Genomic DNA, 24,643 nt, shown 5'->3' with positions numbered 1-24,643 from the left:
GTTGGTATGAGGCCATACTGGGAACTACACTGTCAATGAATTTTAAAAGGTGATGCGGGTTAAACTGAAAAGTTTGATCTTTCTGCAGGAAAAAAGAAGCCAGCCTCATCTAGCAAGACAGATGGAGAGGGAGGAGAGCAGCTAGAAGGAGATCATTTAGGAGGCTGTTGAATTTGTCTAAGTAATACATGAATTCAAGAGAATCACCACGTTGGTTTGCCACCAGGTAAAATTCACATACCTGTCAGATGTGAAGTAGAAAGGGTTGAACAGGAGTGGAAAGGACTCTGGAGTTTGCTGCCTGGATGGAAAGGAAGGTTTGGATGAAAAGCAGAGTGTATTGAGGTGACATGGTGGGGTTGGCTCCAAGCATGTCCATATCTAGGAATTAAATTTGGGGCTAGAGGTGGAGATTGAAGAATCATGGTACCTAGAAGTAAAAGTTGACCAGATATGAGTCAACGAGAACTGCAAAAAAAAGAAAAATACCAAGGGAAGAAAGCAACTGAAGGGGCAATCTTAGAGGTTGCCTGTATTAAAGAGAAGAGGAGAGGATTTTCCAGCAAAAGAACTGGAGAAAGGCAAGCCAGATGGCTGGACACCTATGTAAATTCATAAAAGCAGACAATTAAGAAGGCAAGATTTCAAGAAAGAGGACATGATTCAGAGGTCAATATTGGAGGAGGGACAAAGAAGTACTGATGTTATTAGGGAGGTAAGACAGAAAAGAAAGGGACATTTGTTTCCCTAAGATAGGAAGGAAAGATGAAAGGATATATTTATTGCACATGTATTTACCCATCACCTACTATTGTTGACTATACTAGACACAGGGGAGATAACAGTCCAGACAAGGCATTTGCTCTCATGAGGCTTATATTCTAGTTGTGGGGAAGAGGAAGGAAGACAAGTTATAGAAAACGTGTGCAAGAGCTCCACGTGCATTTCCACAGACAGCATCTTTCTGTTTATTGAGGAGTAGACGAGGACAGAAATTGGAGAAGTGTGATCTTACTAAAGAGGATGATGGTATGGCACTTTGGTGTAAGAGGAACAAGCTGAAGGATGTGGAACAAACTTGGCTAGCTTTTGAGTCACATGTAGGAGAGGCAACAAGAGATGAAGAAAGGATTCAGCCAGCAGGCAGGTCTCTGTGAGGTTTTCAAGCATGAACACTAGTTCACGTCTTTGCTTACACCTAACATGACTTTGCCAGGCAGAACAGCCTGGAAGCACTGCTGCATATGGAAGAGGTGGGCTGCCCAGAGTTGGGATTGGCAAAGCCTCAGTGATAAAGGTTACTGGGGCCCAGGTTTACAAATACCACATTAGAAACATAAACATTTGAAAACCACAGAATGTAAATGCTCAAGGTCACAGCACGCTCATCAACTCGTGGAATCCGTACAGTAATTGAGCACATTAAGAAGCCTACTGACTCTGCTGTCTAGTTTTAGAAGAGCTATAATTTAGTATTGCTAGCTATCAATTAGTCCTGTTTTTCTCATCTGTAAAATGAGAGGGTTGGATGAAATGACCTCAAAGTCTTCTTCCAGCATGGTCAATGGTGAATGCTAGAGCACACGTGAAATTCTGAAAGTTAATTTACTTCTTTAACATTTACGTTGATTGTTTAACTATTGATGCTCAAAAATGCAGCTGCAGAGCTACTACAAATCTTTTAGGTCTGTGCACACAAAGCTATTAGTTTTATGGGCCATTCTGATTTTAAAATAAATTGCCCTGTGAAAATATGCAACCTAAATTCTGGTGGGAGAAATAACAAGTGACATGGGTAATTGAATAGGGTAATTGATAGGTCATTGACAGGACATGGAAATAGACCAAGTAGAAAAGTATTAGACATCAATAGGTTTTAATATTTGCAAGTTTGGAAAATGACTTTGTGAACATTGGGAGAAAAGGAGCTTTTCAAATAGTAGGATGATAGTAGCTAGGGATACAAAATAAAGTTATTCAAATATGACTTGTCTTCCTGCACTAAGATTAATTTAGAGTAATATACATAGACCTCTTTCATCCCTTTCAAACATTGCCAGTAGGAGATAACCAGGCCTTGGTTAGATCCTGAAAAATTAAGGTATAATGTGACCAACTAGACAATCTGTAAAGGTAACTAGAGTATTAGCTAGCTACTGTTGTTTCATATTGCAAAAATCTTGTCACTTTTCATATACAATAAGACTTTTGACTAATACTATGTATAATCTTGAAAGAAACCTCAGTATGTGTGCTTAGTTTCTAACAGCTGCATTTACACATCTTGTCACCGAAATCAAAGTCTTTGAGGCTTAAAACTTAGCACTAACTCTGAAAGTTAGTTATTTGTATATCTAATCTAAATGAATAGTTTATTGCTATTTTCAAAAGCATGTTTGGTGCATTACTACTGAAAGCAGTCTTTGGCATAACCGACTACATTTTAGTTTTATACTCAAAGTCTCTGTTTATGCAGATAAATTGAGGTTCCAGTCTTTACAGTGCAGGGTATAAGTATTAATCAGTTGATTTCCTGCCAAGGTTAATATACTTTTATTTGCAATCTTATAGAGTAGGGCTCAATCATTGTTAAGCGCTGGTAGTTTCAGAAGCAGAAGTCTTCAGATCAGTAAGATTTATACTACTTGAAATTAAAAACAGAGGATAATGGGGAAAAGTCATGCCTGAGGTTAAGGTGAATCACTTTGATTGGATCTTCCAGAAATCTCCTTTGAGGTCTGGGTGGCTTTTTCCCCTCTTCCTTTGCACTACCCTGATTGATCAGCTACAAGCATCCTAAGAGGCCTTACCTTGAGTCCAGGTGCTGGGGCCCAATCTCAGCTGAAGATCCCAGAGATCTGGGGAAGTGATGAAGCGATCTGGGGAACTGACTCTGCAGGGGGAAGCCTGCGTGCAACCCACACCTGCAGGCTACATGCTCCTGTGCTGGCCGAGCCGGTAGGCGGGAGCACACTCTCCACCCCAGCCTGCAGAAGCTGAGCATTCAGACAGAGCCTGGGTCCCACCACCCAGCTGCCCTCATCCGTGTCCAAGGACAGAGCCCTTGAGCCACGAGGGCTTCTGGCACATGGCTTCAGTTTTTATGGGTGAAAGACAGTCCTCTGGCATCATAAGGTATTTATATCTGAGATAGCGCCAGAATTTTTAAAAGCTATTTGACAACAAAAACTGCCAAGCAGAATTAACTACCACAGAGGCCTGGAAAGCAGCACAAGTGAGTTTTTTAATTCTTCAGAGGTGGTAGAAGTCACCAGAAATTCTCCCTCTTGAATTCTTTCTAAAGGGCTCTGGATCCTTGGAAAAATGATCTGGTCAAGCCTCATACTTTAGTAATTCTTAAAACTGTCACAGTCCCATGCTTTCTGTCTCAATTGCGGCACTGGGTCGCAGGTTTTGGCCATTTGTTTTTAAAGCAGCCTCTTATGGTGGAGAAATTATTATAAACAAATGGGAGCATGCTAGCAGCTTCCCATGACAGTGGGTGGATCTCACCTGCCTTTGGTTTAGACAAGCGCCATGTGAATTTCTATGGGCGTTTTCTTCCCTGTGCCATGTGTTCCTATAGTGACCTTCTGTACAGGATGGGCATGATCTGCATGGAGCAATGATGGCCACGTCTGGCAGCCCAGGCTTGGGGGATGGTGTGGCCTAAGCAGTGTAGCACACAAGCTCATTGCTTTCCATTGAGAAGAATACTCAAATACACCCAGCTCATTCTCCAGGAATTCCCCTTATAGGACCACATTAGCAATGAGAGAGCTCCAGGAAAGACATATAAACACATTTCAGCTGCTTAGGAAAAGCAGGAATCGCATGCCTCTTTTAAACTGCAAGTGTTTCACTGATTTTCAGTTTCTTTCCACTCACTCCTCCGATCTCTGTTGCCAAACAATAAACCAGTTTAATTATGTTGCTTCCGCCTGAGTTTGGCTTCATCTTTTCCTCTTTAGTTTCCACCTGGGATAGGAGGAGGCCTGGTGAGGAGTTCTAGGCCACATTAGGAGAACAAGCTCTTCTGTGTCCCGCAAAACCTCCGGCAAATGACCCAGCCCCTCCAAGCTTCAGTTTTCTCAATGATACCGGGAGATGGGGTCAGACTAGCTTCTCTGAAACCTCTTTAAGTTTTAGCTTTCTATGAAGGGAAATTTAAAGAAAAGCACAGAGAGACTGACTAGACTCTATGTGGGGCTTATTTAAGCAGCTACACCAACTTTACAAGAGCATCTTTTCTTGAAGATGCCCAACCAGGTTTTGTCCCAGAGAGGATTTGGAAAGGTCCACTTAGCAGAAACCCTGCTGGCCTGGGGCTCCCCGGTGTGCAGATGGACTCGGCTTCACCAGATCAGAGTGGTGTTGCCACTCAGAAATGCCTTTGGCTGTTGGAGAAACCAGGCTGTATGCCTATCTGCTGCATATGAAATTCCTGATGATGCGTGCAGCGTATAGGGAATTCTGCATTGACCTAGGTAGAACAGTTACACATTCCCTTAAATATGAATACACTTATGAACCTTTTCAGTCTGTTACTATAAAGCAAAGAATGCGGAATCAAGTTTTGCCTTGGTCTTGCCATAAATACACTGCTCTGGTCAAATTTGCTGATTTTGGTTTTAATGTTCTCTTAGTTTTGACAAAACGGGATGATCACAAGTTCATTTGATATTATGCCATGTTCAACTTCGTGTTGGGCATTTTGGTAATAGAGAGGAAATATGCTATAGTGGGAAAGGTACAGGGTAGGAACCAGACAGACTTGGGTTCAAATCTCAGATCTTCAGGTTATGACCTTCCAGGAGGAGTTAAAGTCTGAAAGCCTAGCCCCTGGGGTTATCCTGAAGATGGAGTGAGATGCCTTCTGAAAGGCAACTGGGCTGGTGACTTTGGACAAGTGACACTGTCTCCCTGATCTTCAGTCTCCTCATTTGTAAAAAGAGAGATAATAAATTTCACATTGCATTAGGCTAGGATTACAAATGCAGAGCTGCATGCACTCAGCTCAGGGTGCAAAAGGGAGCTGATTCTAGCTCAGCCAAGTCCAACGTGCTCCCAGCCCTCCAGGGGCTGGTAATCTGATTGGAGATACGGGATGCACCAACACCGAATGAATCAGGACACAGCATCTGATTAGTCCTTAGTAGCACAGAGACACAGTAGGTTTTGTTCAGCCTGGAGAAGATAACATTTAGAAAGTGTAGAAGAGGTAAGGCCCCATGGGGAAGGGAAAGCTGAGTCTTGACAGGCCTTGAAGGGCTTCTAAGCTGCATAATAAGATTCTAATAGAAAAGGGAAAGAATGTTTTCCAGGAAATGGAACTGCACAGGCAATGGCAGTGAAGTGGGGAAGCATACAGGAGCAATTGAACAGGGCGGGCGGCCTTGTTGGGGAGTGGTGGGAAGAAGTGTGGGTGAAGCAGAGTCAGACCATAGGGTTCCTGGATGATACAAGTAGGGGCATCCCACAGAGAACCCCAGGGTGCAACAGTGGTGTTTTACAATGGTCACTTTCAATAGATCCAGTGAAGCCTGCTAAGAATTACCAGCAGCTCCGTCTCCCAGGGACACTTTGTGCTCTCCTTGTGCAAAACTTACTCTCTGTCCCCTCCTCTCTGGTTTCAGAGAGCATTGTGGTTTCTCTCCACACCAGCTTAAGCACTGTGTAGTCAATTTATAGTTTGCAGGGATTCCCCACACACCCATATATGTTTTCCACTGAGGTCGGTGCTTTTTCCTAGACCCACCCAAATTCCAGAGCAAGGCTCACTTGCATGCCAAGTTGATTTTCTTTTTCTTTATCACCTTCTTCTCCTTATAAAACAGAGGAGATAGTTACTTTTTTAATGTTTCTGTGTATTTTTAACAGAAATTAAAGAAGCAACCCCAGAAAAAAACAATGACAAGGGTAATTTCTGATTCAATTTGCATTGACAACAATAGTTGTTCATAGAGGCAAACCCAGCAAGTGAGTTTTTTCACATTGCAACTCTTGTTTATGAAAGTCTGAGTGGCTATAGGGTATAATGCCTTTTATAAGTTTTTTAAAAAAAAGCTTGAAAGTTTTTAATGGATAGACTCTGGCTCTGGAATTCAGGCTTTCTTTATAAAGTAAGTTTTGTTTTGTTTTGTTTTTAGAACAAAAAGAACGTATGAAAAGGGAATCAGGTCCTTAGAAAGGAAATTAGGAATCATTTTGGTCATTTTGAGAATGCTCATTCCCTACTGATTCATAAGATAGAAGACAGAAGTGCTTTCCACAACACTTTCACAAAAAATCATGTCATTTAACTTCCTTGTTGTCCTGTGGCAGGAATTTCCCTACCTTTTGCAGGTGAGAAACTAAGAAGTTGAATCACTTGTGGAGGATCCCTCAGCCCATAGGTGGGGACTCCAGTCCAGGGCTTCTACCTCCAAGTCGAACCTTTCCTTTACCAGCTGCCTTAGGGACAAGCCTTGAGCTCAGCCTGGTCCTGGGGAAGAAGGAAGGTGGGGAACAGTGGGAGGGTGGCATCCTGGAGTGGAGAGAGAAGTAGCCCACCTCTGTCTATTTCCCATATGCCCCATAATGTGCTAAGAAATTGAAGCTCAGAACATTAGTGCACCTTTCCCAAGAGTATTGCGGCCAGGAGTCTGCACACCTGGAATTCACATCCAGGAAGGTCAGATTCCAAAGGCCAAAGTCTCTTTATCTCTTTCCATGAGACCAGGTCGCCTCTCTCATTAGAATGACCTTCCATTCGTCAGGTTTCCACCATTACCTGTCAGGGGCTTTTTCTCACTCTCCTTTCACTTTTTTTTTTTTTTTTTTTTTTTTGAAATTTTAAGTACTCTTATCAGATATTTGTTTTCTCCTCTCCAAATGTTTCCAAACTGTGTGTTGTTACTCATTTGACTTTTGCTAAGAAAATTTAGGCTGTATTTTTTAAAAAAAATCCACCTACATAACTTTCAATACTGCTACAATGCAGCACTTCCTTTTTTGCTGAAGTTTGGCTTAATCACAGTACAGCATTGAAAAACCAGAATATAGTCCCAGCCAAAGAAACTTGAAACTGTAGGTAGGTTAGAAGTCAGTGGCAACCGATTGTTCTGAAGAAAACTGGTATTGTTTCCTTGTTCTCCCGCTTTCATTATTACTATCTTTGTCAGATCCTGTTTGTGTTCAAAAGGTTGCTGGTCTTATGAAAGGATAAACTTGAAAAATCTTGCTTTAATCATTGCAGCAATTAGCAAGTAACTGCATTATCTTTCCTTTTTTATTATAAACATATTCAAGAATAGACTTGTAGTTTAGTTGTAGTTACTCAGAGCTTCTCAGAAAACTGAAGTGGGTTGCTCATAAAAACCAGGTATTCAACCTGTTCAGAAGGGGCCTGAGTTCCTGGAATCTTCCTTCATGTCTCCAGTAATTATGTGACTACAAGAACAGATGTAACCCCCTCTCCAAGCTAAGCATATACTTCTTAAGTCATGATAGATTTAACTGAGTGAATAACTCACTTGACTTTGAGGTCAAATTTAGCAAAAAAGAGCATGAGAAACATTCACCATTAATAGGCTTGAAGGCAGCCAGCTTCCAGGACCCTGAGAACTCTGCTCTGCCAGCCAAATGATAATCTCTCAGTTCCTCTCAGGCTTTTCATCTGAACTGAGTTGGCAAGGTGCTACCAAGACTTCCTTTTCCACTGTTTCCTCCCTTCAACTCCCTCCATCTCCTCTTCTCTGCTATATGAGTCAAGGGTGGTGCCATCAACTATGTCTTCCTAAGAAAGTTCCTACTGTTGGTTACTAGTCAGTCAGGCAGATAGATGACTGACTAGTCATCTATCTGCCTCTCTGAGAGTTCACTCTCCTGCAGTGTGGTGGGTTTTTCTTCTTCCCCATCCTTTGCAATTATGTTCCCCGAGGTCTTGTGCTCAACCTCCTTTATTATATCTTTCTATTCTCTCTTGGCATCCTCCGAGTTACCCTACTGCCCATTCAGAGTCCCATGGTATTAATCAATGCTCACCAACAGCATCTCCTCAGGGATCCAGTCTCTGTTTCCAACATCCCCTGGAATGAGAGCAGTCCAGAACTGACTCATCCAAAACTGAAGGCATATTATTCTCCCTAAATCCAGCTACATCTCCTGATTTTTGTTTCCTAACAATGGTGTCCTCATTCTCTCACCTCTCCCTCTTTAAGCAACTTTACTCCTGTATCCAATCAGTGCAAGCCCCAGATTCCACCTGCTGAATCCCCCTTGCACCGGTGTCTCTCCTGCCCCTTCCCACAGCCACCATGCTGGTCCAGGTCTTCATTCCTTTCACTCAGTCTCTCAAAATACCCTTTGAATTAGTCACTTGATCATCACTGCCAGACTGGTATTTCTAAAGTGCAGCTCAGGACCCAGAAAACCAAAATCTTCAATGACTCCTCATCGCCTATGTTTAACTCCCACCTCCCAAAGCAGAGGCTTAAGGGTGTGGCTTCTAGAGATGGACAACCTAGCTTCAAAGGCCAGCTTCACCCCTCTCTGAAGCCTGTGTCCTCGGCGTCTCACTTAACCTCTGCACCCTGCTTTCCTCATCTCTAAAGAGGTTAGCAAGAAAGCCTGCCTGTGTGAGGATTAAGAAATACTTAGAGCCACGGAAGACAGTATGGCAATTCCTCAAGGATCTAGAACCAGAAATACCATTTGACCCAGCAATCCCATTACTGGGCATATACCCAAAGGATTATAAATCACTCTACTATGAAGACACATGCACACATATGCTTATTGCAGCACTGTTCACAATAGCAATGACTTGGAACCAACCCTAATGCCCTGGAATCAACCCTAATGCCCATCAATGATAGACTGGATAAAGAAAATGTGGCACATATACACCATGGAATACTATGCAGCCATAAAAAAATAAGTTCATATCCTTTGCAGGGACATGGATAAAGCTGGAAACCATCATTCTCAGCAAACTAACACAAGAACAGAAAACCAAACACCGCATATTCTCATTCATAAGCGGGAGTTGAACAATGAGAATACATGGGCACAGGGAGGGGAACATCACACACTGGGTACTGTCAGCGGGGTGGGAAGCTAGGGGAGGGAGAGCATTAGGAGAAATACCTCATGTAGATGACGGGTTGATGGGTGCAGCAAACCACCATGGCACGTGTATACCTATGTAACAAACCTGCACATTCTGCACATGTATCCCAGAACTTAAAGTATAATAAACAAACGAACAAAAAAAAAGAAATACTTAGAGCCCTGCCTGGCCTTTCAGGAGTGCTCAGCACTGTTGGCTGTTGGCTGCCAGCTTTGTCCTGACCGTGGCCCTCACTCTCCCATTCCTTCCCTGCAGTAAGCTCAGCCCCTGTGCACACTGCTGGCCTCCCGCACCCTCCTGCTGGTGCACGGTAACTCCTGTCACCCTCCTGCTCTGAAGGCTTCTCCCCGTCCTGACCCTGGAAGTCGTCTTGTTCTGCAAGGCACATCTCAAATGTCCCAGTGCCTCTTACAGTCATCCCAAAGGGATCTGGTCTTTCCCTCTCTGACTTTCCCTGGAACTTTGTCAGGGCCTCTCATGTCAATGTCATCACATTCTGCTGGGCACTGCAGCCTTTCTTGTGCTTTGGGTGTTTTTCTTTACTGTTTCTCTACCTGCATGTCTTCCTATCCACACCTCTGTCCAGCAGCAGCCTGGAGGCTCCTTGAGTCCTTGATCTCACTTATATCTTCTAAATCGACATAAGACGGACCACCCAGCCTCCTGCAGAGTAAGCCCTTGGCAAGAATATACTTGGTGAAGATCACTGAGGGTTAAAGCCTGACTATCCAAAATCTGAGTGAGAGTTGATTTAAAAACCCATCAAATATACATTTCTACCAATCACAGGGCTAGCAAGTCAGACCATTTCTTCAGATACTGAAAACTAAGCACAGTGCTGTGCAGAAAGTATCATTTAGGGAACATTCCCAGGATATTGGACTAGACATGTTAATATCCGTAATTATACAATTCATGTTTAAATGTACATATCCTTATGCAGCCCTAGACTCTGAAATGCCACATACTGGCATAGGCTGCTCCCAGCTGCAATGAAATTCACTTGATTGTAATCACAGAAAAGTGGCCCTTACAAGTTTTAGTCCTATAATATTTCATCTTTAAAACAGGTAAATGTTAGAAAATTCTCTTCAATTTAAAATTTAAAACACATTCAGAGCCAAATACCTTTATTGCCACAGGTATGCTAACACAAGCCAGATCTAGACATAGCATTTGAAGGAGACTGAAATGATGCTAATTTTGTTGTTTTCTGCATTTGCTGCTCCATGGATCAAATCACCCCCTTCTAGCCTGGGATTGCAGTATATTCTTCCTTTTATTTTTTTCCCTTGTTTTCTTCCTCAGAATCAGACTTCCAGCCCACACTCCCTGCTGGCTCCGTATTTACTTTTCTGTTTTATTTCAAGTTTCTTTCCAAAATAACCTGCATGTTTTCTATTTCTCCTCTGTTGGGTTTACACAACTACTATATCTTAAGCACATGGTTCCCTGTTTCTTCTCACTCCTTAATAAGATGTCTCCCTCCTTAATAACCCCACTTACACAATTCTAGCAGCCAATCTATCACTTTGTAATATTCACCAAGAGAGAGAACACACCAGTTAGCCATTTTCACATACACATATTTTCAAAAGACTTCAGATAAAAAGGTCTCTGCTGTGTGTTTGCAGGATGAGGTAGACGTAAGTTCACGGTGAAAGTGAAGATGTAATTATAGCAAAAATTACGCCTTTCATGTCAGTGCCTGTGGATTCAATACATATTGCTTGAAGAATACCTTGGGCCATGCCCTGAAAGCACAAAGAAATAACTACATAAAATCTCCATTGTCAAAGAGTTTGCAGCCCTGTAGGGAAAAGGGACAAGTAAGCAGGCCATTGTAAAGTGGGGCCAAGCAGGGCGAACCAGCTATCTCCAGGAATGGGGAGGGAATCCCACAGAGGGTTCCCAGCCCAGGCCTGATGGACCAGAGATTATTCCCTTAGGCTAGTGCCAGACCTGAGTCTAAGCCAATGAAGAAAGTTTACAATCTCAGTATAAACAAATTATACATAAAGGGGTGTAAAAGGTGAAATAAAATTTAAAAGATCCACAGAGGAAAATGGACATTGTCTTTCAAAAGAATTGTAAAATATAGTGCATGTAAAACTACATTCAGTGAGTGCCCAGTTGATTTCCAGGTTCAAATAGGAAGCTAAGTTAAGTTCAGATGTAGTTAAGATCTATATTTAATGTTGAGCTCAAAAGTAAGATTCTGGCACTGTGGATCTGTGTGCATTTAACTGTGATTTTTAAAAATAGATCAAATTGATGTAAGTAAATGATTTAATCAAATGGCCTTTTTGACATTTACTCTTATTTTTCTTTTCTTTTATTTCATTGATGTGTGTGTGTGTGTGTGTGTGTGTGTGTGTGTGTATCTTTGTAAATTCACTTAAATTCTTTTAGGAATAAGGTGGATATAAAGAAACAAAGAGAAAGGAAGTAAAAAAAATTCTTTGGGGCTGACTGTAAGCAGCCACTTTGCAATCCCGAAGGCTGGCCAGTCACATGCAGAGGTAGTCAGGCCCCAGTAGTACAACTTACACCTAAATGGAGCCTGGACATCACACATGTTCTTTCTTGGATTGCATGATGCCTTGCCACTCCACACCCATCACAGTTGGCCAAAGCATCCCCAGTGGGGTTGTGTGAAACATTAGTCAGAGGAGGGAATCATAGTTGTGGTCGGGGAGGAGGTGGTGGACAGTTCTGTGGTCCAAAATGGATGTACAACTTGGATTCAAAGTTAAAGAACGTCTTTGCTGTAGAACTTCTTGGAGTTTTTAAAATGTTAATGATTTCTGTGAAGGTTCAAGAGGGGCCTAAACTAGGAAAGGTTTTCTGAACCTATTCGAGTGCAGACCTTCTTATTTCTTGCAGGGATAGGGTTACCAGGACCCTCACAGGACTCCGCTCACCAGCAGAACTTCCCAGGATAGACAGTGCTTTGCTGTCAAATTCAATTGTGTTTCAGGACACTCCCTCCTGCCTTCTGACCAGCAGAATCACCCCTGTCCCCTGACTCCGAGACAGGAAGTACAGGGTCAGCCTCTGAGAGTTCTCCCCCAGTTCCCAGGCAGCTGTGTCCTGCTGGCAATGGAGTGGAGACTTCACCTCCCCTTCCCTCCTCAAAGCAGCTTTGGCCTGCCTGGGAGAAGCTAGCCTTCTTCTGTCCATAGGGCCTAGGAACCAAGACCCTGAGTGTTTCTTAATCAGATTATCACAGTATTCCTGTTGACAAGAATCAAGTCGTGTGACATTATATCCAACTCGTTTTAAGGAGTGACATTAAGATGTCAATGTCAACCAGGCACGGTAGCTCAGGCCTGTAATCCCAGCACTTTGGGAGGTTGAGGTGGGCAGATCACCTGAGGTCATGAGTTCAAGACCAGCCTGGACAACATGGTGAAACCCCGTCTCTACTGAAAATACAAAAATTAGGCAGGTGTGGTGGCAGGTGCCTGTAATTCCAGCTATTTGGGAGGCTAAGGCAGGAGAATCTCTTGAACCCGGGAGGTGGAGATTGCAGTGAGCCAAGATCACGTCACTGCACTCCAGCCCGGGTGAAAGACCAAGACTCCATCTCAAAAAAAAAAAAAAAAAGATGTCAGATGTCAATGTCACCATGACATCACTTTTTAAAAACACTGTTTAGAGGGCAATTGTTTTGTGTGCACTTAATATTTAATTTTGACTGTAAGTCAAAATTACAGATTTGAAATATATTAAACAAGACGTTCAAAATACAGTACCATTGTATTCTGATGTTGTTTACATTGGGATAGCCTCTCTATACCTACACAGTCAGTTTTGTTATTAATGTCCTAGCTAAATACACACTCACACTGCCTTTGTCACTTGTATGTGTGTGTCTGTATGTAATACAGCTCACTGTCCATATATAAATTCTTTCCACAAACTTCTGACAATATAAAAAAGACAGGGCAGGTTTCTTATTTCTTAGTATTTAGAGCATGCTAGTCACAGCAGCCAGGTGCTCCAGGGTTCATTATATTTTCTTTGCCTCCTAGCAGATATGTGGGAATGGCGTTGGTAGGAAGAGTACAAATGATGCCAAATTTCATGAACTTTCAAAGCAAAGGATAAACTTTTCAAATTTGTCCTTTAAAGGTTGGAATAGACACGAAGGATAACTCAGGAAATAAGAAAGCAAGATTCAGGGAGGTGACCTTGTATTTTTTGGCAAAGAGGTCTAAGATGAAGCAAGATATCAATCTGCAAATATTTGAAAATGTAAACATCATTGAGTGAGAACATTATTTGGCCTGGTAGGCATGGGTTTAGCCAGCATTTCTACCAAGAAATGACACAATTAACTGCTATTGAAAATTGGAAACAGCATTAATAGCAACTAGGGAAAAAAGAGGAAGGCTTCTCACCAGAAACACAGATATTCCACCGGGGCAAGCCCTCAAGTCTGCTAAAAAGATGCTTATTATTCATGCATTCAATACCATTCTAGGGTCTAGTGGCACAACTAGCATAATGTTCTTTAGGTTTTAAGTTGGGGGCTTTTCAAGTGGAAAAAGTGCAGAGTTAATTTCAGTACTCACATATTCTACCATAGGAAAAGCAGCTTTGATAGCATCTTACCCTTGAGCTGAGATATGACCTAAAGTTTCAACTACAGTACAAGGACCAACCTTTCATGGCAAGGTGCCAATGAAACAAGAAACATTCTAGATAGCATTGAGATCGGTTTTCCATATATCACTGATCACTAGATATGGATAAACATGATTGGTATTTTTTGCTTATCATTTTTCAGAGTTATTGAGAGGGCAGCCAGCAGCTAAAATTTACATAAGTTAATTCAACCATTCATTCAAGAGACAAGTATCAGGGCTTTACTATGTATGACACAGAGTGGATTTATCAAGAAGTTAATGAAACTTCAGCTTCAGGGTTCCTCACTTGCCCAGGTCCTATCCAAATCCTTGTACTTAATAGTACAGTCCTAATTTTGCATTTGTTTTCTCTAAAGAAAGCCCCCAAATTGTGCAATCTTAAGGGTCCATAAAATCTTCATCAGCCTCCAGTATAGACACTAAAGAAAATGCACATGAGTTCCATAGCCATCCGCCCAACACCACGGCAGCTCCGACTGAAGCAGGATGTGAATGAAACCCAAACCCAGGCACCTAGATCCTCAGAGCACCCTAAGAATTGCATTCCCCCCCGCAGTGTTCCTTCTCTGCGTCACCCTCTTTTTTCTTTGATGGCCCAGTGGTGACTCTGAGGAGTCGTGTTATCTGTAATCCCAGGGACATGGGCAGGCTCAGGATGTCTGAACTCTGAATGAGGGAATGAGTGGCCTACACAGCCTCTGACTTCTGGCCAGGCTACTACGAGAGGGCCTGCTTGGCTGATTCTATGCGGATCCCTGCACATTAAGACTGCTCTGAATTAGAGCTGCAGGGTGGAAGAGACAGAATCAAACAAAACCTGGCTTATTCTGCTGCTAATTCTTTCCAGTGTTCCCTCTGTAGGTCCTCAGTCTTAAGGTAGTGCAGACATGACCTTCCACTCAACTGCTCCCTACTGGAAATGAATCGGGTGGCTGGCACATGCGTGTTTTGTACCAAAATGCAAAACTTTGTCCTTCTCCTGCATCTTCTGATGTGAGCATGATCACGTGACCCTGATTCATCTTTGTATAGTGGCTAAAATATCTGGAATTGTGTGCTTTAGAATTTTTCGTCTAGAAGCATGAACTGTATTCTGGAATTAGGTCATGTGAACTTCTGGATTCAAATTGGATAGTGGTGACTATTGGCTTATTGATCTCTTCTCTAGTTGAGGCACAATGCCCGTCAAAAGAAATGCAGATACATGAACTCCTCATGGAGCTCTGACCTTTCCCTTGTGAAAACAGCACAGATGTTTCTGACTGAAATTCTCCCTGGGCATGTGACAGAATTCACTATGTGTATTCCAGCTGCATTACGATGAGTGGAGATCCCCCTACTATCATCTGAAGTAATTCAGAGATGTGTTCCAGAGGCTACACTTGTCAAGTTCAACTTTCTCGCCTTGCCTTTTTATCAGAAATATCTACTCCCTCATTTTTTTCTTTCATTTAAACAGAGTAATATTTAGCAAATAAAACATCTTAAATGGAGAATCGTGGGCATAGAGGGAGAGAAACTAAGTTAGAACTTATAAATAAAGGATCCAAGAAAGAAGTCACATTTCCTAAATGTTTATAAACCTTTATTTATAAATTATAACTTAGTTTCTCTCCCTCTCTGCCCTTAATTCTCCTTTTAAAGGTGGGAGCAGGCTCCTTGTGTTCTTTTAGGGAAGATTTAGCACTTCTTAGATGGCTTGTCTCTGGAGCTACTACCGGGTCACACTGCTCCTTCACCTGTCTGCAAAACTGGCACCAGGAAGTTACCTGAGCCAGGTGTGTTCGGTCAGACCTGTCTCCTTCCAGGGCACTGCATCCTTGAAGGGCATAGAGTAAGGCCCACCCTCGGTTCACTCTGTTCTGGATCCAGACCTCCCTGGCCTTATCCCACCATCAGCTGCACCAAAAGCCCCACTCCTGAGGTGGCTTTTATGAGATAAAGGTAAAGGACAGAAGAGAGAGAAGGTAGACAATAACCTCTGTCTGACTTGCCTCTTGTATTTGCCCATGAATAAGCAACAAACTCATCTTTGCAGACATAAAGGTTAATATTAACTCATGTAATGGCTTTCTGACAATTTTTGGTGTGGAATTATTTTTACTTGAAAGAATTAAAACAACATATTTAGAGATACATGATTTAATCTGGGGTGCAATGCTTGAATTGTTGCAGGGAAAAAATAACGGTAGCTGTATGACTTACATATTAAAGACTGAAAAAATGATTAGGGAGTTGTATATACCTTCAACACGCATTCCCACGGGCCAGTCATTTACAGCTTTATCATGCTTACAGCTCAGTCTCTGGACTGTTATGTTGGCTCTAAGACTCTGACGCATCCACCACACAAATACATTTCATAAGCAACCCTGGACTCTGAGGTAAAGTATGCAAAAAAGTTCGCGGGCTGCTTTGAGTCTCTAAACAGATGAGAGGGGATTGGACAGGAAAGGATATTTCAAGGATTTGACATGTACTGATTAAATCCGAATAAATTTGCCTCTCTAGTCCATGCCTAAAGCCACATATTGGTGGGTTTTCTTATAACGAGTATGTCATTGTTATTCAGGTATATAATTGCACACACCACACACACGCACACACATACACACGCCCCAAGAAAGCACAGCCCTTTTGAGATTTCCTCGATGCAGAAGCAGAGTGAGGTTGTGCTGAGCCTCATGGGAAAGAGCCCAGAGACCTGCTTTTGTTGGCTTCTCAGGTTTGCTGGCATGTGCAGCCTGGGGTCTCGCTCTCTTTCCCCCCGAAACACTGGCTGTCTGCACTGGTGAGAAGTGTGAGGAGAGGAAATTGGGGAAATAAGACTTTCTGTAAAATGACCACAACTGTTGGTGGGAGGAAGGAGTGGAAAGATGGAGAGAGGACGTTTTAGAAAAATGTGTTTTCCTTAAGCAACCAGAATCACAAAGTTCAACTAAGGCAATTTCTCTAAAACCTCCAGACTATTTATGTATTTATTTAATTCAGTGAAGAAAGGTCTGTTCCGTTATTTGACGAGCGTTTCTGACATGCTGCTACCAGCAATTTGGTTAAACTCTTCTATAGAAATCTTCAGTATTTTGGGAAGACTTGCCTTGTGGTCTCTGGGTCATTCCCTAGATGGTCACTTATTCTATTAACAGAGAAGGAGAAAAACTGCTAAAAAGTAAAACCCTAGAAGATATGGGAAGAAAGAACAGCACCCGGGGAAGCTGTGTGTGAGGTAAGTGCTTACTTACTTAATTAATTGGCTGGAAGTGTCTCTGACACTGTATTTAGTTTTCACAAAATGATGATATTTAAAAATGTATTATAGCTTTATGGGACACTTTTCTTTTGATTTTTAGGACAATTTTAAATAGGAGAGAATTTGTCACCTAAGGCTATTACTACTGATTGTTTCATATTTGTTTAAACATTCACAAGAGGACAAAATAAGATAGGATTGGGGACAACAGTTGATTATGCATGAGTGTGAGTGTGTGCTTGTGATCTTGAGGTTGCAAAAAATGAATTTTAAGAATCACTTGGATTTTTTTTTTTCTTCAAAATCCCTCTTACAGGTTAAGGGGAAAAAGATAAATCTAAACATTTGAATTAATGGTACACATTCTTGGTCTTTAGTTTTCCACAGTTAAATACTACATTCGTTGTAAGTTTTCTAACCTGTGGGTTAAAGAAATTATGAGGTCAAGAAATATCTATTGAACAATAAATTCTTATTTCCTTCAAGCGACTAAATGCGGAAGTACGGAGGAGACAAACGTTGGCGTTACAGGAGCAATGTGGAAATTTCACCCAGTATAACATTTATTAGCTGAGGATAGTCTAAACTCTCATGAAATTATACACAGATTAAAAAACATATTAATCATGGGTCATGAACAAAGTTTATAATGTTTCCAAACTCAGGATTGTTTACATTCCTTACACCTACCACAGAAAACTTACATAACTTTTCTCATAAGGATAGGTAACAGATTTTAAAATATTCCGGCGAGGTTTCGCCTTACGGCAATCTAAACTGATTTCCCCACTGACAAAGGAAAGTAACTGCTTCAGAATTAGCCAAAGAACTATGTAATCGCTGAAAATCAATAACAAACTTGCTCTGACAGACCCTTGCAAAAAGAAGTCGGAGTAATTCTTCTCCCGCAAGCTAGACCCCCGTACACCCACCGCAAACAAGACAACATCTGGATATTGTTTCACGAGCAAGAATAAAACACTTTTTTTTGTCCCATCATTAAGTAAAATCCCGCTTTCCACATGCAAACAGCACTTGTAAATTCCCCCAGATAAGCACGGGCGTCTTGAATGATTTAAATAAGCTTTAAAAGAATCACAACGTTTTCATTACCTTTAGAAGTAAAGTTTTTCAAAAATACCTTCAGCGTGCCACATGCCCCAGAGTTGACATAAGCGCCGTGTACCTCTTACCTGCAAAGACTGAAGAGTGCAGACTCCAGGCTGGATGGGAAGTTATGTCAAGTCAGAGAAATGCTCAGTCCAGACAGGTTGCCTTGGGAAAGATAGGTGTTTAGGGTTCCTCAAAATGAAGAAAACTCTCTCACTGTTCACTGTCAGTCAAAAACAAGTTGGTACAAGTTTGAGTAGGAATTACCTGGAGGAACTGAAGACAGAAAGGAAACAGATTGGGAGACACTGGGCAGAGGAGGGAGTGACAGGGAAGGAGGGAGGGAGGGAGGAAAGGAGAGAAAGTGAGAGACAGAGAGAGAGAGTGGGGGAGAAAGAGAAAAAGAGAGAAGGAATCTGAGAAAGGAGACCATGATGTCAGCATGTCTTAAGGTCTTAAGGAAATCTACAAACCAGCACAGGATTCTAGTGGGCATCCAGTCTGGGCTCTCCAAACACCTGTGCGAAAGAAAACTGATGCCTTTTTAAAGAATGCCAGTTAATCTTTGAAGAAACTTTGGCCATTCTTATCAAAGCATTTTTAAGGTCCCTTTGGCTAAGTAAACTATAAATAAATAACCAGATTACCTTTTCTAACAATCTCTCCTTTATCCCATGTTTTCTTTTTCTCTTTCCTCTCTCCTCTCCAAATGAATATTAACAAAATCTCTTGCCTCCTGGGGGAATCAGAACGAACCCATACAGACTATACCTATATCAAACACACCTAAGCAAAATGCCACAGAGGAAAACTCGTGTTTTTAGCTCAACCCACTTATTGAGCTGATTTTTTTTTCTATTGCCCTGCTTTCCCTGATAAATATTATATATATATATAAAGAAGTTGAATAGACATGGGCAAAATTTGGTTCTTCTGGATCACGGAAATTGGGCTTCGGGATACATGTTGGAATCTGAGTTCCAGCATTCTTGCATAGTCTGGCATCTTTATGAGAAATGGTCAGAATTCCATCTTTGAAGAAGGCTTCTAATGGAAGATCTCCGGAAGCAGAGGCAGTAAGCTTCTTTCGGGAATGGGGTTATATGTCCATCCTATGCAAAGTGACTCTTGCAGCCACCACATCAAGGGAGGCCAGTCCAAGGCTCATGTGCTCTCCTGGCCTTCTCATGGCCAGACTGCATGGGGATCGTGGTCAATCCTAAGAGATGGAATGGGTTTTTCACAAGCACTTCCCCTAGAGAGAGCCCTCTACACTGGTCCAAAGGCAATGCCAAGAGACGCAAAGGGTCTCTTTCCCATGGGAGACGATGATATACCCACAGGTCCCCTGCCCAGGCATGTTGGTGGGGCCAGACCACGGCATCTGGTTTGACATAGAGCAGACAGGGTGAGGAACACTTTGCTTCTGTTGGAAATGAATGATACTCCCTTTCCCCAGAGTACTGGGCTCCGCAATTCACCCCAAGTGCAACTGCTGCTGTTCTGGGTGCTTGAACTAAATGGGAGCTGGAAGGGATGGGGTGTCATTCTGTCTTTAGGAAGGAAGGGCTGAGACCTCCTTATTTTCTCCCCGCTCTCCCTCCTGACTCAAAGCTCAGGGCATAAATCATTCCATTGCTGTTTTCCCAGTGGAGATGGTATGCCTCAGTCTCCTTCTCTTTTGCTCTTTCTTTCCCTGGAAGCAAGGGACTCCTTTTCAGCCTGGGAGTATAAATGGTGGCCCCAGAAAGAAGACACTGGGCTCCCAGGGGTTCAGGGCAGGAGGATGAAGAAGCCACACAAGATTTGGACTTCTTAAAGATGGTACTCCAGCAGTCTAGAATCAGATAGACCTCCCGCGAGGATATGCTAAAAGTCCCATAGAAAACAGGTAAGCACAGAGGTGAAGAACGATGAAAGAGGGAAAACTGAGAATTAAAGGATCTGAGTATATACCAGCTGCTCAGGTGGGATGATTTGCAGGGGCTCTTTCCTCGGCCTGGAATGGTCCCCTCTGGCCTTCATTCACCGAGCTGACTCATTGTTAGGTCCTAGCCTGAACAGCACCTCCTCTGAGAGGTCCTTACCTGATCTGGTCCTGATCCAACTCCGTGCCCCAAGACTCCCTTTTGTTGTGTATCTCACTTACCACTGTCTGAAGTTGCCCTAAAGCTTTTCCATTTGCCATCTGTGTTCCAGTCTAGAGCTCAATGGTACCTGTCTCGTTCACCAAACATCTTTCCAGTAATATCTGGCACACCATAGTCCCTCAAAAAATATGCATATTTGTCAAGTGGGTTGATAAAAGATTACATATGGAAGATATGATTTGTTACCGTGGAACTTTAATTATCTCCTTATATTTAATCTGTATTTCCAGCCTAAGCTTTACTTAATAAACTAACATTTGAACACCTTTTTTCAATTTGTAAAACACTGCCAGAAATGTTGTTAAGTCCATGCTCAGATCAAAATGTAGGCATGATTAGTTGTATTTTAAGGGCAAGGAGATGGAAGCCAAAGAAGATAAGTGATTTATGCAAAGTCACACAGCTACAGAGTGATGAATTGAAGCTCAAAACAGCTCTTTTCACTTTCAGTCCATGCATTTTTCATTATCATACATTTTTCTTAAATTCTTATATTTTGAGCATACATATGCATATGTAGCTTCTTCTCAGCATTGAGTTACATACTGCATGAATTATAACCATAGTTTAATATTCTGGGAAGTTTTAGTTCTTGCAGGACCATACACAGTAGAGCGGATACTCATTTATAACAATCTTAAAGATGATGGAAGGAAAAAAATGAGTCCAGAGTAGTAGAAATACATTTTAAAGTTTAAATGCTAAGACAATGTTCTTCATTTTGGTGATGTTTACCTGTTTTTGTTACTTTTCATTTGGTGATACGTCAACAATGAGATTTTGAGGCTGCAGATCTGACAGTCTACCAAAGGAGATGAGACATTATAAATGTATGACTGCAGGGTTGAGAGGTGAGTGGGGAAATTCTAAAATGCATGTCTATGTGACTTCTGTTATAGAGGCCAGGCTTTGTTTAGCATGCTTTAACAACTGAATGATCTAAGTATTTCTGGAAATTTCTGAAGCTGACTAAGGGAAATAGGACAAACTGTTAATCCTGACAAAATAATATTTTCTGCCATCCAATCTCTCTCTCATCCAATGAGTAAAATTTGTTTCACAATCTGGTTCTAAGGAGTAACGCAGGAAATCTAGTGTATAAAATTACATGAAATAACATAGCTAATCATTTCATAATCGAACATGGTTAATTTTACTGACCTTTTAGCCGAAGATAAAAACAAATATAAATGACTATTCAGTAAGTTGTGTTTACTTCTTTCTGCTCCCCAACTCCGACCTCCACAGTTAACTGAAAGAAAGACTCTTACGTGTGTCAAATTTGCATAGAAAATACATAGAAGTCTGGATTTTTCTACGAAGATGTGAAATTACATCTGAATACTGGGCAGAAGAGTTCACAAGAACCAAATTTTTCAAGAGAACTGTTTCCCAAGAATAATTTCCAAAAAAGAAAAAAAAAATGCTATAATGTTTCCAATCCTCATCTTGGCTTGAATCAAGACATAAAAAACCTTAAAGTGTGATGAGAGGGAAAAAATATTTTTACCTTGGAATAAATTCTATTTAAGTTGGGTTAGATATGGAGCTATTTATGGAAGCTTACAACAGTTCTTAAAACTTCCTCAGAATCTCCCATGAATCTAGCAGCTTAAAGAGCCCTCCGCAGGTGCATCATGATATGGCCAGCTGTCTCCCATTTGCTCTCACCATCCTTATCCTAGAGGCATTGAAAATGATTCCTTGGAATATAGGTGAGTCTTGAAGCATAAAGTGTCCCATTTCCAGACCTCACAGGCCAGAGGTGAGGACCTACTTGCCTTTGGGTCTTTCTAGCAAGAAGCTTGCCCTGGGAAGCCACAAAATTAAAATCCTGTCTGGAGGTAGATTATATGGAAATAGATGTTGAGACAAAAATGCACAGGCAATTTATTAAAGTAGTACTCCCAGGAGGAACCCAAAGTGGTGTGGGGAAAGCAAGTCAGGAAGGGAAGAAGCCAGGGTACAATTTTAGGACAAGGACAAGACCCAGTCCCTGCCTAATCCTGGGGAGGGAGTTCTGGAGTGAAAATAGCATCCTAGGTAAGAGAGCTGGGCTTTCATGATGCTGCCCATCAGTCTTTGACTGAGAGTAGAAAGGGTGATGGGAGCATGCAATTTCCCAAGGGCTCTGGCTTCCTGCATCTGCAACAGAAGTGGAAGTGGCTCCCATAGCCCAAGGGCAATCTTATGAAGATGGTGGTAGGGGCAGCAGGCTGTTAAAATTAATACACACATAGAAGAGCAGGAATGGGCTCTCAGAAGCAGTGCAGAACACTCACAGGGCTTGGGGCAGACTCCCAGCAGCACTGGCTATGATGGTTAATCCTGTGAGTGCTGGAATGCTTTCCAATCCATGGTGCAGGTGCTATTACTACCCCTAATCATTGCTCCTCAATCCCTCAATATTTCCATCCTCCTCCACTTTGTCAGTTTCCCAATTAAAATAAAATCGTGAATTTCAGCACTAAAATGTGGAATTCCATTTAAGATGCACGAGATTTTATTATGCGTATAGTCTTTTCCTCAAAATGCTAGGGGAATCTTAGCAGGGCTTTCTTGTTACTAATAGAAACCTTTGTTATTGGTATCATGTCAATTTAGTTTGATTAGTAACTAAATCAGATGCCTTCTTTTTGCTGAGTTCCAAAGACCCTCCAGTTCCTAAACTGGAGTAAATTATAGTTCAGCAGAAAGATGGACAAATAGCTAACCATGATATAGTGTGATAAGTGTTATAGGACCATAATATTCTAGAAGCCCACAGGAAGGGGAATTTACTCTACCTGGGAGTTTGAAGGTAGCCTTCCAGAGGTGGGAACAATTGAGTGCAGCCCACAAGATTTCCATAGGTGGAGACAAAGTAGGATTGTTGACATTCCAGGAAAAATGGAGAGCAAATAATTAAAGATTATTTAAGTAAAGATTAAAAGAGCCAAGTGATCTGACCTCTGGGACAGCTTAGCAATGTAACTCTAGCCCTAGCCTCACAGAGTTTAGACAGCAAGAAATCACAAGAAAAATGGCTTTGGTTATAGAATTGCCTGTCTCCCCTTGTCCTTTAGCTTTCCCTTGGGAGAAGTAAATGGGGCTGAAAGCAACCTCTAGCCTCCCACTGGAGGCTTCCCCATCTTCCCACCACCCACCATCCTCAACACAAAGCGTTCCTCCTCAGGAAGACATGGAAGCTATTTTATCCACGTTCTCCTTAAATCAGATGGTTCAAAAATTATCCAAAAATGCAAAACTTACTTAATAAAAATGTTACCTCCAAGTCATTCCTTTGCAAGGTGACCAACAATCCTGGTTTTCCACTGACTGCCCTGGTTTTAACACTTAAATTCCCACATCCTAAGAAATCCCCTACTCTCTGGCAAATTGCGATGATGGGTCACCCTATTCCTCTGTGTGTCCTCAGCTCTTTTGAAGTCAGCTGTTAAATGCAATAAAAAATAATTGGAAAATGAAAGCTTTAATACAGGCCTGATATCCTAATTTGTTAGCACTGATTGCACATTTACCACGGCATCTGTAAAATCTAACTTTGTCAGGTGGGAATGTATATACTTAAAAGTTAGGTGCATGAAGTGCCCGCCTCTCTATAGGGGCTCCGTATGGAAGTGTCCTTTAAACTTCTACTGGAGTTAGTTGGTGATTCTAGGTCCCTATCAGCAGCATGGCTTCAGAATTGAGAAACTGTGAAGCAACCACTGACATGAACCCAAGGGTGATCCGGTTTCCTCTTGCCTTATTCAAATTGAACTTTATTCCTTTATTGTTGGTGCAACCTTACACCACATGTTAAACACACACTGTTTGTTCCTGGTTCACCTCAGACAGGCTTTTACCAAGTGAACTATTTTGTGGCAATTCCCGTCAAAGAAGGGATATGATAATGACTGTTTTCCACTGTTGACAGTGTGGGCTGGCAAATAAAAAAGCAATATCTGCTAAGTATAGTTACCTTCTCCAGCCCACTGCAACCAGAGTAATCCTGCCTTGCTTTGAAAGCCTCACCAGATCATTCATCAATGTGTGGCATGCTGGTTTGTATTACCCCCACCTCTTCTATTGTTGTCTTATTGTGGTTTAACTCTGAATCAACTGTACAGGGAGCCTCCTAGGCCAGACGGTGAGGTATGTGTGCCGTGGACCCTATCTCTATCAGATGGCCAGACACGTTGTCTTACATACAACAGATTGACTTTGAACCCAACACTCCAAGACCCACTTTACAATATTTGAAATAGAATATTACAGAAAATGTGATTATCACCCTGAATAATTTCAAAGATCAACTGGGGAAGACAAAAGTAGTGATTCATTCTACATTTCCTTCCATTTTCATATTTTAGCAATTGGTCAA

General features: G+C 41.8%; 2 protein-coding genes across 21 annotated transcripts in view; one reads left to right on the top strand and one right to left on the bottom strand.

The window, feature by feature from the left end:
• Window positions 1–19,005, bottom strand: part of KCNJ15 (potassium inwardly rectifying channel subfamily J member 15) — a 47,311-nt gene extending 28,306 nt beyond the window's left edge. For 3 of the 11 annotated variants that reach the window (XM_063659753.1, XM_063659752.1, XM_063659751.1), the window contains exon 1: window positions 18,211–18,620. The gene's annotated coding sequence lies outside the window, so the exon portion shown is untranslated. Of the gene's footprint in view, window positions 1–2,810; window positions 2,977–6,336; window positions 6,485–8,025; window positions 8,816–18,130; window positions 18,151–18,210 lie in introns of those variants that run through there. The other 8 variants (XM_063659755.1, XM_054468809.2, XM_054468812.2 and 5 more) reach the window with 6 other exon arrangements.
• Window positions 1–24,643, top strand: part of LOC129022563 (spermatogenesis-associated protein 20-like) — a 47,007-nt gene that overhangs the window by 9,033 nt on the left and 13,331 nt on the right. For 3 of the 10 annotated variants that reach the window (XR_008496468.2, XR_008496467.2, XM_054468814.2), the window contains exons 1-2: window positions 16,327–16,993; window positions 19,831–21,128. Coding sequence is in view for 7 of the 10 variants with exons in the window: in XM_054468814.2 (XP_054324789.2) it covers window positions 21,106–21,128 (23 nt within the window). In the remaining 3 variants the exon portion in view is untranslated. Of the gene's footprint in view, window positions 1–170; window positions 227–16,323; window positions 16,994–19,830; window positions 21,129–21,525; window positions 22,941–24,643 lie in introns of those variants that run through there. The other 7 variants (XM_054468820.2, XM_054468819.2, XM_054468818.2 and 4 more) reach the window with 6 other exon arrangements.

Source organism: Pongo pygmaeus, chromosome 22 (assembly GCF_028885625.2).
Source record: "Pongo pygmaeus isolate AG05252 chromosome 22, NHGRI_mPonPyg2-v2.0_pri, whole genome shotgun sequence".
Lineage (NCBI taxonomy): Eukaryota > Metazoa > Chordata > Mammalia > Primates > Hominidae > Pongo > Pongo pygmaeus.
Note: the sequence above shows the minus strand (reverse complement) of the source record. Positions and strands in the feature narration are given on the sequence as shown.